General features: G+C 35.1%; 1 protein-coding gene across 25 annotated transcripts in view; it reads right to left on the reverse strand.

Moving 5' to 3' along the window:
* Positions 1–16230, reverse strand: part of RBFOX1 (RNA binding fox-1 homolog 1) — a 2803489-nt gene that overhangs the window by 1246083 nt on the left and 1541176 nt on the right. Inside the window, exon 2 of one of the 25 annotated variants that reach the window (XM_043976856.1) lies at positions 1485–1567. The exons of the other annotated variants lie outside the window; for them this stretch is intronic. Coding sequence (XP_043832791.1) covers positions 1485–1493 — 9 coding nt within the window. The 5' untranslated portion in view covers positions 1494–1567. The remainder of the gene's footprint in view (positions 1–1484; positions 1568–16230) is intronic. 25 annotated transcript variants of the gene reach the window in all.

Raw genomic sequence — 16230 nt, forward strand, 5'->3', positions numbered from 1 at the left:
AAAATGAATATAGCTATGCAGTTCACAAGGTGACACCACATATGCATATGCATCATATCAATAACATCGAGATATTAATTAATTTATCTTTAAACTGGAGCTAGCAAATTATAGTTAGTAAAAGCACCATAGATCTAGAAGTCAAAGGGACTTCAGAGAACATTTAATCCAACAATCACATTTGACAGATTGGGCAACTGAGACCAAGAGATTATTTAAGCAAAGAGTACAAGTAGTAGAGCTGGAACTTGAACCTATGTCTTTCTTGACATTAAAGCTGGTACATTTCTTTCACCACACTAAACCCTCCCTTCTTCCTAACTTTCCTTCCATTGATTGTTGAGGGCACTGCCAACTTCCTAGTTCCCTAGCCTTTCAAGCTAGGTGCTTGACTTCTCACTTTCAAGCCCCTTCACATGTATCTCATATGTGGTTCCTCTATCCTCTGACACCACAACCACCTTAATCAGGCTCTCATTACTTCATGCCTAGACAACTGTAAAAGCCTTCTGGTTGATCTCTCTTGTTCAGGTCTTCTCTCACTCCAGTCAATCCCCCACTCAGCTGTCAAATTTTTCTTCCTAACCCTATTACCTCTCACTTCCCACCATTCAATAAACTTCAGTGGCTCCATATTACCTCCAGTATAAGATTTTTGTTTGTTTGTTTGTTTGTTTTTCTTTTAAAACCTTTGTTGGGGCAGCTAGGTGGTGCAATGGATAAAGCACTGGCCCTGGATTCAGGAGGACCTGAGTTCAAATCTGACCTCAGACACTTGACACATACTAACCCCAATTGCCTCACAAAAACAAAACAAAAAAACTAAAAAAAAACCCTTTGTTAACATGGCCTCTTCCTACCCCTCCACTCTTCTTGCACTTTAATCTCCCCAACATTTTTTGTGACCCAATGACACTGGCATCCTTCCTTGCTGTTCCTTGCATAAGATAGCTACATCAAAAGCTATACCCACATCTACATAGATAACATAATCTATATAGATATGGATATATGGGGATATTTGAATATATGTGTGTGTATATAAATATAAATAAGTGTAAATATGTATATGTGTATATGTATGTATGTGTGTATATATAGAGAGAGAGAGGGGGGAAGAGGGGGGAGAGAGAGAGGGGGAGAGGGGGGGAGAGAGAGAGAGGGGCGGGGTAGAGAGAGAGAGAGAGAGAGAGAGAGAGAGAGAGAGAGAGAGAGGGAGAGAGGGAGAGAGATGGAGTTTGTATTTTTGTAGTTGTTTGCTATTATCTCCCCATTAGTCTGTAAGGACAGGGGCTATTCTTTTGCATTGCTTTGTATCCTCAGAGCTTAGCCCAGTGCCTAACACATATCAGGTGTTTAATAAGTTTATCTAATTAATAGAAACAAAGACAAACTAGTTGTTTCAAACCCTTACTCACTCTAGGCCCATTCAGGATGTTGACCTTGACCTATACTCACCACACTTGTAATTGATTGGTACTTACTTTCTCCATGGAGAATCACATCCATTGATGATAATCATAATGCTTTGACTGGGGCTGGGATGCAAGTGACTTCAGTTTGAAATCTTTGTAATAAAAATAATAATAACCCATTAAAGAATTACATCCATATTGACACATTTTCTTTAAAAAATAGTTATTTAGAAAATAACAGAAGCATATAGAAAAAAGAAAACAAAAATACAAACAAAAGGAGAAAACATTTGGTTTTCAAATATTGTTTAAAGACAGCAAACATTTTTATATAAAGGTAAGATACTACCCATCTAAACTGAATGCACCAGTGAACTTGATCCAAAGCAAATGTATTCCCAATAGTGGGGCTACTTAGATGCAAAGAATCAGACACACTTGTCAGGACAAATAGTAGTTTACACACCAGCATACAGGTTGGCCACATCACATTATATCATATCAGCTTGGAGGACCCCCTGGTAAAGGGGTCCTTAAGTAGGGATTACAATGTATCATTGGGGGCTCATTAAGTGCCTCCCTCATATCATTTTACTAAAAGTAGAAATGGAATTGTGGGATTTTGTTCTTGAACACCTGAGCTTCAACTTTCAAAGACCAGGCAGAAACTTAGATGGGAACAAACTGAAGGAGAAAGAGATCCTAATATTCTTTTCAAGAAACTGCTCACTGTCCTAGACTCAGCGGTTAATGCCATATGCAACACAGAATTTGAACCTGAGTAAAGTCTTGTATTTGCAGCCCATGGTTTTCTGGAGAGCGCCTGATATGTCTTGAAGAAACCTTTAACGAAGTGTTTATATCTTGGGATTCCTTCATCCTTTTTAGCATTCTTCCTCCTCTCCCCAGTAGAAACATGGAAGAAAGATATTGGAAAATCACTGATGATGATGATGGCTAGCATTGATATAGTCCTTCAATTCAATGTTCTTTACTTATACTTTATTACTTGATCCTCACTGTAATCCTCTGAAATAGGTGCTATTGTTGTTCCTCTTCTACAACTGAGGAAATAGTGATTGAGAGAGGATAAGTGATTCATCCAGGGTCACACAGCTCAGTAAAGAACTAGAGAGGATTTGAACACAGGTCTTCCTAACTCTATTCCTCACTCTATTCACAATGCCCCTTAGGTACTTTCATTTATGTGAGTGTATGCCTGACAGACAGACATATGCATAAAACTGCATTTTAGTTGGAACAATGACTTTACAAGTGTTTATACCTAGGAATGTATAAAGAAGGACTCTTAGAAGTTTTACAAAACTTTAGTATATTTAAGAAAGTGCCTTCAAGGCCTATTCTTCAGGGAGTTAGAACTTCTGGCCTCAGTGAGCATACATTTCCAGAAATTCTCTTATATACCCCAAATATCAAGTGTAAAAAAGAACTGATGAGAAAAAAAAAAACTCCAGCATGACTTGCTGATCCCTGAACATGGCACAGATGATCAAGGGATGTAAAACTCTATTGTAGGGTGGGTAGAACAATAAGATTTAGTGGAGATTTCAGTCATGCCTATACTGAAAGCTGGATGGAGACAGGGGTTGAATCGTTAAAAATGCATAGGCATATTACATTGGGAAAGTTTGAGTAATACTAGCTCAACGTAGGTAGTTTGATATTTAAGGGAAATGGGCACTAGATCTAAGAGTCTTAGACAATTGAGGCCACTTTGGTTTTTGTTTTCGAAAGAATAAATAACTTAATTCCCATTATAGAAGGAAGAATAAAAATATCACAGGCAACATCAATGGGACACAAGAGCTGAAATGCTACAATTTAGTTCATAGGAAAAAAGCTTTGATCAAGACCATAAGACATCCAAACTGAGAATGGTGGGTAATATTCTGGAACCTCTATCAGAATTCATCCAGCCTGATGTGCTCACCCTTAACCACATCCTTTTGTTTGTCTCCTTTGTAATCTAAGCAGGTGATAACTTCATTCAGCTGTTAGCAACAAGCCCAGGTATTGATTACCTTTGAATGCCCTAATGACTGGAGACTGGGACACAAACCATAAATGGAGACTTTCTGATTCCAAGTGAAATTATAGTTTGCCCTACAAGATTGCACAATAAATCAGGGAAAAAATCAGCCAACATAGGACTCTGGGGTCACTGAAGTGATGTTGACACATTACAATAATGAGAACTTGAAATACCTCATGCCCTATTGATTTTTAAGCTGAATCATTCCCACTGCAGGAGATTACAAGCCTGTGTCCTGGAATCATGGCCCACACGGGAGAAGCTGATGAAAAATACACCCAATCCAACCGAAATGAAAAGCTTTACTTGTACTTATTACAAATCTAATATCACTGTCCCTAGGCAGGGTTATATGTACTTAAACTATAATGAAAAACATTATTTTTTTGTTTTAATTAAAATTGCTCATACCTTCCATGTACTCAACAATTCTTTCCATATACAGTTAAAACCACTCAACAGAAATCAGGCACAATAGCTGAATTAGCACATGAGGAATTCTTTTTTTTTTAAATTTTTAAAATCCCTTTCTAATTTCAGAGTAGCTTTCAAGTTTTCTGCATCACCATATCATTTCGAAGAATAGAAAATCATGTTCTAACAACCAACTTATTTTCTAGCCAATGGGAAAAGATGCATTACACCAGCATCTAGCATAGAAGATAAACAAAGAAATCCTTACCACTCTTCCTTTTTCCTCCAAGTATACTCCCGCAGTACTGAGAAAACACAGTAGTTGCAGGCCAACTGGTGACATAAGTTAATTACTATCCTGTCACACAATCACAGAATGGTAATAATTTATTTTACTGTTGCATTAACCATAAGCCACTTTTGCCAATGAGAGGGAAAATTCTTTGAAGTATCACTGCCTGCCACATATTTCAAATAAGGAGATGTCAAAACCTAAACAGAGAAATTCAGTTTGAATTTATACTAATGCTTCTATTACTCTGCATGTTCTTCTGGTCATTATTTAAGAGAAGTCATCCACATCACACATTCTCAAAAGCAAATTTCCTGAATCTGTTAGTCGATCCAATCATAACTGAAAAATAGTTGAGAATTATTCAAGAAAAATCACCAAACAGATTACATCCCCTTGATTCCACTCTCATATATAAATCCCAAGTTAATCAAAGGCAGAAAGAAATAGTCCATATAAAACAAAATATTGGGAACAATTTCTTTTTTGAGGTAGCAAGAAAACTCGCAACAAAGTGCTTGCTCATTAATTTGATTAATGGCTGAATCAAATGTGGGATATGTGGCCAATATAATTTTATTGAGTCACAAGAAATGGTGAATGAGAAATTCTGAGGAATGTGGAAAAACTTGAATGAGCTGGAATAGAGCAAAACAAACAGAACAAGGTACATTGTGACTTAAATAAAAGAATACTAAACGGCATCTAAAATGTGATGAAATATTGTAACTATTATACAGGGGTGGAAGGAATAAAAGAAACACATTTCCAATTTATCTGATGAGAGTGGACAGAGGTTGTATAAAAAGTTGCATTTCTATCAGTGGCGGTAACAATGTTGAGAAGTTTTGCATATTAACTTTTCTTTGATATGTGGAAGAGTCAAAGTTAAGAGAGGACTATCAGGAAATGACTGTGGCATAAAAAGCAATGACCTCAAAATTCATTTTTTGAAAAGTGAAAGAACAGAAAACCTTATAACTATCCATGAAGAAAAAACTAAGTGGATGAATCATGGTCATTATTCAGATTATGATGTGGCTAGAATGACAATACACAAACCTCATACACAGGTATACTTCTGTGGACATACACCTGCCTGTGTGTGTGTGTGTGTGTACGTGTGTGTGTGTGTGATGGAAAAGGAAAATGTGGGTGTGGGTATAGTGAATAGGGTGATAGATTTAAAATTGGAAATGCTCTTGCATATAAAGGCTGGGTGACCTTAGGCAAGTCAATTAACTTCTTTGTATTTATAAGCAATGATCTAAGACCACAAGTTCCAAACAAATTGCCCAACATAAGAAGTTTCCTCAACTGGGAGAAAGTTCCATATACCAATGCAATTGACTCCCTATCAGCATGTACACATGCACATATTTATATATGTATAAACAAATGCATGTACATATATACATATATGACACACATATGCATGTTTTTATCAAGTAACTGTTACAAGCAAAGCCCCTAGGTGGCAAAGTGGATAGAGTGTTGAACTTCAGAAGACTTGAACTTGAATCTTGTCTCAGATTCTTCTTGGCTGTGTGATTCTGGGAAAGTCATGTATCCTCTCAACACCAATTTTCATATTTGCAAAATAGGAATAATGACAGCCTGTATTCAGGGCTGTTGTGAGGATCAAATGCTGTATCTTATACAAAGTACTTCACAAACTTTAAGGTAACATATAAATGCTAGCAATGTTGATGAAGAAGAGGAAGAGGAAGAAGAAGAAGGAAAGGAGGAGGAGAAGGAAGAGACAATAATGACAATAATGATGATGATGATGATGATGATATAGATAATGAGTCAGATCCAGAATTGAACAGAATGAAGAAATCAGGCATGTTGCCTTTGGGAAATTGTAAAGCAGTTTTGATGAACCCCCAAATCAACCTAAAACAATGCTAGTAGTGATGGTGTAGAAACATGAGGCATGGAAAATCAATGTCTCTGAAGAATTATAAATAAGTATCTCTCAGAGGAAAAAATAGAGAGTTAATCTTGGTTGTAAAATGTCCACAGCATATTAATAAGGGGTTATGAAAAATAATGAAAGAAAAGGAAATAATCTAAGAAAAGTAAAATTGAAAAATAACATAAGCAGGTATGCATGACCAGTGGACAACAGATGATCTCCAAGGATATCTTCACCATAACAAGAGAAAGTGAGGAAGAATTCTTTGACCTGGTGTGTGCTCCCTATTAAATCATGGAAGACCAGAGTCAAATAAAGTACATAGTCATAGTTAAATCTACATTAGTGAAAGAAATATTCACCCTAATAAGGTCATAGACTTCTTCAAGTATAATATATTGATCACTATTTTTGAGAAAACATCTACAGATAACATGTCTCCATAAACTTTCACCTTTTGGACAGAAAAGAGTCATAAAGAACACTCAGTTTCTTTAGGGAAAGGTTAACCAGACTGAAGAAGTCTAGATTTACTGTTATGCCCTCAATCATCCTATTTGTTTCATTAAACCTACAGCTGTGACTTTTTATGCCAATATTCCTTGAATGTCACTATTATAGTTGCATCAATAAGTGTCACTCGTTTGTTAAATCTTTATCAAACTGGAAAATATCCAATCCTCTGGCAGGGTTTTTGATCTATTATCTTAGTTCTACCCATGTGGATTTTGTAGCAGATGCTTTCCAACATTCTTGGTTTCACACTTACATTTTGAATCTATTCATTAAATTACATTTGAGTTCTCACTGTTGATATGCAATCTTAACATTATTATGCTTGTTAGTAGAATTCAATGAATACAAAATTGGAGAATATGAGGCATGTATGGGTTGCACCAAATGACCTCTTTCTTTTGTAATATTTTAATTGCTTCTCCCTTTGACCTCACAAGAGCTGAGCTTCATATCTCCCCTTGAAGGCCAATATTGTTAACTTTATAGATTAAAAAACCGAGGCATATCAGGCTTTAAGAAATTTTATAGCAAATCAGTGGCATCTAGAACCTCAACATTTTTTCAACAATTTATCTAACGCTCAACCCACTTGCCTAAACTAATGTCATTTTTTATGAAGCCTAAATGGATAAGAGTAGTAGGTTTGATTAGCATTGACTAATTTTTACCTTTATTTTATAATCAGAGTTCTATTTCTATGGGAATTCACATCATGTCAACTCTTAAGTGCCTTAATGTTGTTGGGAATCACACATATATTGATAAAAGTAATTTGGAGTCTAGTCAGTGAACATGATTATTAAAAGAAAGTTGCAGCATCATTTGACAAATAGGTATGGAGCCACATGTTGCTTTCAGTTACCAAAATCTCTGGCCTTCATTATTCCTTTTACTCTATTGGTACAATTGCAACATGGCTATTAAATATAAGGCATAAAACAAATTAGAAGCAAGGGCAAACTAACCTTTGCAAAATATTTAAGAGTATGTTGGACTTACTAGCTGTGTGACCATGGGCAAGTCACTTAACCCCCATTGCCCTGCCCCCCCCCAACAAAAAAAAAAGAATAAGTTGGTATTAAATCTTCACTCTGCCACTACTAGCTATCCATGGTATGCTGACCCTAGGCATGCCACTTTGACTCTTTTGGAAGGTCTTGTACTTGATAAGCTTTAATGTGTAATTCAGGAATAAATCAATCATCATGGGATCAATTACTTGGGAGTAAGGGTAAAATATGCGAAATTTCCAAGGGATGTTAAAGCCAGAGCTATGCTTCCTCTCATCTAGACTCTTACCATCTGTGTTGACAAGCTAGTCCGTATTTACAGGGAAAAACTGGAAGAAAGAATTTAGCTGCAAATATAAAAGATGACTACCATGTCCTCTTATTCCCCTGCCCATTCACTAAAAGATATAGTATAGTCTTGTATGTCATTCTTGTTAACATTTCATGGAGTCCTTCCATAAACATACGTTTGTTCTTGTTTTCAACACTTTGTTCTGTCACTGCAACAGATGGCTTTACACTGAAGCATATGAAAATATTAAATACTTTATAAGCCTGTTGGAAATTTGAAATGCCTAGGAATAATGAATAACTCGATGGTAACTCTAATAGAGCCACAGAAAATTCCATTAGAAATGGCATGCCATATTGAAGGGTTATTATGTAGAGAATGGGAACCATCTATTTCATTTCTCCACTGAGGATAGAACAAAAGCAAAGGGGTTTATGTAGCAGCAAGCTATATTTAGGTTAGACAAAAGGCAGAATCTTGGAGACTTTTGGTTTTAAGATTTGCTTCTCTTGAGCTTGAACAGTCAGAGTATTTATCTGTCTAATACAAGCAAACAAAGCCTATTTGGTGGTACAGAAATGGGCTAAAGTCCAGACATGTTTGTCCAATTTTATGATAATAACTTTTAAGACCATGTTGCTGTATCATCATTGGGAATTCTATTCTATCTACTGTCAACTCCTCAGGAACCTCTTTAATAACAAAAAAAAATAATTTTCTGAAATCATTTTTCTCTTGTATTCAGTGGCCTAACAAAAACTGATCATTTTTAATTCTCATATATTTAAATCCCACTAAAAAATGAACATCAACGTTGTAAAATTCCAAGCATTCTGAGGAAATCATCGCAACCATTGCCTCCTCCAACATGCTTTATTATTCTGAGTAGGGCTAGCTGAACCTAACAAGGTATGAAGTTCAGTTCTAGATGAAAAATATTTTATCTGCCCTTACAGCAAATTGAAAGGCTGCTTAAAGGGTTTTGTTATTGCAGTGTTTTCATAAATATATAGTAAACATCTTTCACAGTGGGAAATTTAGCACAAAATACCATTTTCATACAAAGCCATTCATGTAGCTTGCAGAGAAAGATGAAATGACCCAGAGATGAATAAAAAATAATAGTCTCCAACTTTTAGCATCACAGATCCCCTGACAGACACATGCAGCTGTGAGGATAAGGATCATGATTTGACTGCACCTCTGGCGAACAAGGAGTCTTTCCTGCACTGTGGAAATTGAGCAATCCTGTGAGGCTAACCCAGCACTATCAACACTTATCATTGTCATTAGTAGGAATTAGTGGACCTGGTGAGAAAGCATACTGACACAAATTACAATCTGGAACAAATAGTGAATTGCAACAAATTCACTCCTGAAACTTGGAAGAGTTTCTTTGTATTTCTCCTCTTTACATAATTAAAAGGTATGCACATACACACACAATTTATATCACAGTTGTTTTCCCAGCTTGGCAGCTTACTAACTGTGTGGCCTTCTCCAAGTCACAACCTCTCTGAGTCTCAATTTTGTCGAATAGGTAACCTAAGAGCAGTTAAACTAGACAATCCCCAAGGTCCCCTCAACTCTAAAATTCTATGATTATTCAAATGGGAGGTGAAAAAAAAAACTAATAAAGCAAGAGAAAAAAGATTAAAGTACAATTTTCACTCTAAAATCTCCATTTGAAAATATTTCTCATAAATTTAAATCGGCTCCAAGTATGGATTTAACATGAACTTTGAAATGTTTAGCCAAACCAAATGTCCACTTTTGGTTCATCCATAGCTTCAGAATGATTGTATAGAATCCATAAGTGTCAGGTTCCATGTCCATGCCCACTTGAAAAAAATTCTTATGGCTTTGAAACAAAAGCACAAAACTATATGTTTTTCTATTCATTATTACTCACACCATCAGCAAGATCTACATTTCAATCCTTCCCTTACCTAAATCTGCTTCTCATTAATAAACATTAAGACATAAGCACCATTATAATAAATACCATATATTCTTTGTATCGCCCTCAGCATTTAATGCAAATCTTTAAGCATGACTGATGCTTAACAAATGTTTGTTTGTTTCATTGTAATAGTAGAATGTGGGTGCCAAATGAAATAAACAGGAGACTATGTAGAGAGAGTCTTTATTTGTGGGGCAATGAGAGTTAAGTGACTTGCCCAGGGTCACACAGCTAGTAAGTGTCAAATGTCTGAGGCCAGATTTGAACTCAGGTCCTCCTGAATCTAGAGCTGGTGCTCTATCTACACTGCACCACCTAGCTGCCCTGAGAGAGCCTTTGAAATGCTTTATGGAACATGCACTCACAAGAAATCCATTTTTTTCTCCCTAATTTCCTCTGAGTGGTATACAATGAATGTTTTAAATGTTGAACCCCGTTAAGAGCTAGAAAAAAATTAACCAGAAAGCTACCATACTGGACATAGGCATTATTGGGGATATGATAAATTAGAATTTTTGCTCTGTCATTCAGCATGGAAGGATCCTTTAAGGGCATCTAGTTCACCTCCTTCACTTCAGAGATGAGTAAGCTGAAGCCCAAGGAAATTAAATAACTTACCCAAGACCATACAAGTGGCAGAAGTGGAATCAGGGCTTATGTCCCCTGGCTCAAAAGTTTTTTCCACCATGCCATATTGCTTCTTTCAACTCTAAACAGTTTAAACACACAGTACACATACATTGACACCACAGAGCAACTAAAACTTGACTAATGATTCATCTGCAAAAACTCCACTAAAGCAAAACCTAGGTGATATAATTTTGCTACAAAGCCCAAATTGATCCACTCCATTGAAAAAAGTGATAATATTTCAACTCCATCTATACAGTAGGAGGCAGTTTTGAAGAAAGAAGCCTCTGCTGACTCAGTTCAACAAAGTAGCAAATCCCTGAGGATGCCATGATGTGTTGGAGTTTTGCCTTCCATTTTCAGTCCCTGTTTGTAACCATTGAAGGACTTGAGATCCAATTCAAATTTGGTTGAGGAATAGTCCTGATGTCATCACTGGTTAATGTAAAGCTCTTCTTACATAGCAGAAAATCTGTGGCTCAGTTCATGATAAGGGTACAGTATCATTTAATTAAAATACTGGGCTCCACCTCATCGAGATCCACAGACAAGAAGAACATTTCAATTGATCATATCTAAAAAATGGGCTAAAAATTAGGATTAGGAGAGTTGTGTGAGATAGCCTTGGCATGGAGGAGACAGGGCCAGTCTTTGACACACAATAGTGTTAAGACCATGAGCAATTTAACTTCTCAACAGCCTACATAATTTCTTATGAAAATAAGGTCTAGGTCAGTTACTGATCTTCCTAGAAGATAATTTCCACACTGGGATGTCCATGAATCAATGAAATTATGAAATTGAGTCTGGTGAAAGGGGATCAAGATCGATGTTGCTTATCTTTTCATCAGAAATGTCTATCAACATTATTTCCCCTTTAACATTCCATACAACAGTATTAAGGAAACAAGACTTTTAAGGGAAAAGGGTAGCAGAAAACAGTTCTGTTTTCAACATAAATACAAAAATATTCCATGAATATTTAAACAGTCTACGCTCCAAGCAGTAAGAAGCCTTATAACATTTATTAGCTCAGTTTGGGTCAGTGGGTGACTATATAGCTCATAACTCACTTTGGGTGAATAGACCATTGAGATCACACATTAAAATTTAAAGGGACCTAGGAATGCCATAGTTAAGTTTTTGAAGATCACTCACTCCCCCTGTTTAAGACAAATTATGTTCTGATGTTTCCGAATTCAAAAATGATTTAAAGATAAACCTGGACTGACTTGGAATTCTAATTTGAACATTCCCCAATGTAGTCATTTTCTTTTAACTTCTTAAGTTATACTGAAATGTGGAAAGTTCATAATTGGTTATCTTTTTCCTCTCATAAGTAGAGATATCAATGATGAACATTGCCCCTAAGGCATTTTAAAAAGATCTACTCTGTAAAAATATTATTTTTGAACTGTCTTACCAATGTCATTTTAGAATTTAAAATTTAAAATAAACAAAAAGATGCAAAAAATCAGTTTTGTTTATGTGAACTTATGAAGCTATCCTACAGATCCAAACCCTGATAACAAGAAATCCAAAAGCTCTCTGAATATTAGGGCAAAAGGAAGAAATGCGAAAAATCTATTTTGAAACAATTTTTTCATTTTCTTGGTGATACTGAATCTTGTTGCTTTTGGCATTACTATCACAGAAATGAGTTCTATTATCTTAGCACTTGTCTGAGTTATAACTAAGTAAATCAAGGAGAAATCAGGATTTCAATCATGATAACCTATTTCATGTTTACAAGGAAAGAGAACTGAAACAAACAGCAGTCACCACTTTAACTCTGTCAAGTTTTAAAATATGGATATTTTGTTCTTCGATCATAATCCTACTCAGAATACCCACTCTGACATGTGAAAGTAAAAGTTGAATAACTGAATCCTAGTGCTGCCATTTTATTCTTTATGCTATTAATGCATCATTCATTGCATCTGTTAAGTACTTGCAATGTGCATTCCTCTAAATTTGTGACTGACAAAGTTAGAACATTTTTCTCGAAATCACAGAGTAGGTCTCTTTTCACATAAACATCCAACTGGACTAGCTATCTAAATGTAGATTCCTTAATTTCATTTTCAGACAAGCCGTTGATTTACTCACAATTAGGGATTTTATTTTAAGCAACAGAGAAATACATCAATGGAAGGATATGCAGGTGCAAAATTTGCATGAACAGAAAAGGAAGGTGGAGGCCCTGCTAAAATATAGTCTTTAAAAAGTCTTTATTTAAAAGCCAACATTCAGCACATACAACATATGTTCCTGGCTGTTTTTCCTATCTGACTAACACTACTTCTACTATGTTAAAAATGGTCCTGTGAAACTGACTCCAAGAGTGAACAAGCTATAAATGTGTACCTTACAGGTTAACAGACCATTTTAAAAAACAGTTTGGAAAATGTAAGGAAGCCAACAATAACTGAGGTCAAATTGGATGAGACATGGGTTTGTTATTTTACATGTAAAAGACCAATCCATGAGACTTGTGAACTTTAGGTAGCTAGACAACAATCAGAGTAAAACTCAAATTTTCCCTTGGTGAAAATGAAAAAAAAAAGTAGTTTGTCTATAATTCATAGCAATGGCAAAAATGCCAGAAGTATTTGTGAAATCTAACCTACATATTTGTGCTTTTGTTACTATTGCTCAAAGAAACTATGCTTGCTTTCTTACTATTAAAAGTGAGTTGAAAGATGTGTTTGCATTGATTAATATCAGGCAAGTAAACATTCCTCGTCATTTTTTATTTCAGCAGGATTAATGAGAACTTACAAAAAAAGATCACATTAGAGCATCAGATTCATGGTGTTTGCATTTGTCTATATCAGAATACTTCAACTCCATCAGCAAATGCGGAGTAAAGGGTTTTCTGTTATCCTGTATGTTTTGCAAGCACCTGACCAGAAAGAACACTTTGAAATCTTTATGGAGCAGGAAAAATGGGAAGCATATTAGTCTAGGCAGTGAAATTGGGCTTTTTGTCATTTTTAATTGCTTGAATTCATAACCCAGTTTTGCTGAATCAAAAACTGGTTGGTACAGCTGACTCCAGCTATTTCTGCCTTCTGGCACTTTAAAAAAGTTACTTTTCACACAAGCACAAACAGTTTGGGGAGTGGGGATGGAAGGGGGGGGGAAGCATAAATGCTACGGTATTTATGCAAGAAAATTAGATTCAGTAAATAATTTGTATTAAAGTTACACCATTTCCAACAATTGACATTAATTATTAAAAGAAATTTATGTATACATGTGTTTCAATACTGTCTGGAATAGAATTTTTTAAAAAATTCAATAGTTTTTAAGAACTACTTTTATTGACCCCATAATTCAAATAAATTAAAATGCTTAAAGGAAAAAGTTGTTGATATTACTCACCTCCAGTTTACAATTGCATATAAAACATGCAAATATTCTATTCATCCTTATCAAGAAGAAGGGAAGACAAATGATCAAGAGGATAAATACTTGCCAAACACACTCTGGCAAAAAGCAAATACTATATCCCACTATGAAGTTTTCAAATCTGAAGCAAAATGATGCTTTAAGTTCAAAAGGTTCAGAGAACAATTCTCTAAGTTTGACTTTAAAAAATTATTTAAAAAAATAAACACCCAAGGCAGAGATTTAACTGCCTAGAAAGGAATTTAATCTGAGTTCTCTAAGGTATAAGCCCATTAAACCAGTGCTCCTGGTCATAATTTTTAAACTTATGTCACACAGGTGTTTTGTAAAATAAATGCAAAAAAATTACTTCTTGAGTCAAATGGCTTCATCAATAATTCATGACTTTCCCTTTGCCCAAAGAATGTCAATTCACACGGTCTATTTTTCTGAAATAACATCTTTCATCATTCCAAATCTAATGTGAGAAATTATGATGTGGGGCAAAACTGGGCCACAATTCTCTATCCTACCATATCCCTATCATAATATCAACCAGATCTGACCTGTCATTCATTATGCTAAAAACAGTCACGTATGAGTAGGTTACAATCATTGAATATATACTTTGGCCCAAATGCATCTCCTCAAAACTCAAATACCCTTTTGTAAAAGTACACAGTTTGTCCATTCCCCAACCAAGGTGTTCCAAAATCATTCCTGTTTTATCACAATAAAACATTACTGTGATGGGAGAGTGGAAGATTGAAAAATAACTGGTTCATCATTTAAGGCTATATGGAATAATAACAATAACCACTCAAAATAAGCTGGGAAACAGAGGGAAAAAGCCATAGATCTAATCTCTGTTTGTGATAGTTAAATATTAAATGTGCCCATTAATCAATATTCCATTAGTTAGGTCTCCCAAGTTAAAGTAAGCACAAAATTACAGAGTGTTAGACTCTAGAACATACAAGAGAAGACAAAATGTAAACATGGGCAACAAGACCATTCAAGTCCATTCCACTGTAAGGAAATATATATAATATTGTGACTTATCTGAAGTTGCAGGTTCAGAAGAGAATTCTCCTAAAAGCTGACTGTTCTGTATCATTCTGTATCAAGTAGGTCTTGGTCCACTTTGCATGGTGTACCAATTTGTCGATAGGATATTTATTTAGCAAAGCATCATTATGTGAGGAATTTGAAGATTCATTTTTTTGTTCTTAGATGTAATATGGTGAGATGACATAATACAAAATAAACCCTATTTATGCTAGCTGAGAATTCAAAATATCAAAAGCCAGTAATAAAAGTCAAGTTCAAATTCCTTTGCATAGCTGAAGCTATTAGAAAGGAAACATAGATGTATACAGTATTACATTGTACAATCTTGCAGTGTTCTAGTTACCAAGAAAAAGCAAAACAAACAAACAAAAAAAAACCTCCTATATTTTCTCCCCCAGAATCTGCTCAAGAAAGCAATTTTCTCCTCCATAATCTGTCAGCAGTGAAATGCATCTAAAAGGTTAAAAACACCAAAAATTTCTTTTACATAAAGGAAAACATGATCACTACATGAATTGACTTAAGAAAATGGGAGGTAAACAAACAGCTGTTGCTGTATTTCCTTTTATTACTTCCTGGAAGATGAACCATTCTGTTCAAACTCTATCATTACCCAACTAAGAAGACGAGTTATGAAGTAATTGTATGACATCTTTACAGATATGTTTATACCCTCCATAAGTGTGTGTGATCAGACTCTTGAATGTAAAACTTTCACATCAAGCAAAAATAACTGGGTTTGAGATGAATTATTTTACCTATAAAGTAAACTTAAAACTATCCAATTAAAAGGGAGATTAAGCAATCATATTGGGCTCTCTCACTTTAGTCATAATCTATAAATGATTAAGAAACATATTTAGAATCTGCTAGAGGCATTCAAAAAGTAACAAAAGTATTCAAGATATTAATGCAGATATCTTTGAGAGAGTATCACTCACCAAACTTTTAAGGTTGGAATAATTTTTGTCCTATTTAATTGAAATTCATAATGACAGAAATGTATAGAAGTCTCTCACTAAGAATTAAGCTGAATCACTAGGTCTAGGGCACTTTGGAAATAAATACTAAACATTACAGTCAAATGGTGAATTTTTGTGTTCCTTCTTCTCTCTTTATTTGTCTCTAATTGATAACTGTCAGAACACTCCATCATTCAACAAAGGAAAAATCCTTTCTTCCCATTATCTTACACCATTTGGACATATTTCCGAAGCAATAAAATGGGACATAAGCTAATTTCACACGTGAAAGCATATT

This window comes from Dromiciops gliroides, chromosome 1, assembly GCF_019393635.1.
Source record: "Dromiciops gliroides isolate mDroGli1 chromosome 1, mDroGli1.pri, whole genome shotgun sequence".
Taxonomy (NCBI): domain Eukaryota; kingdom Metazoa; phylum Chordata; class Mammalia; order Microbiotheria; family Microbiotheriidae; genus Dromiciops; species Dromiciops gliroides.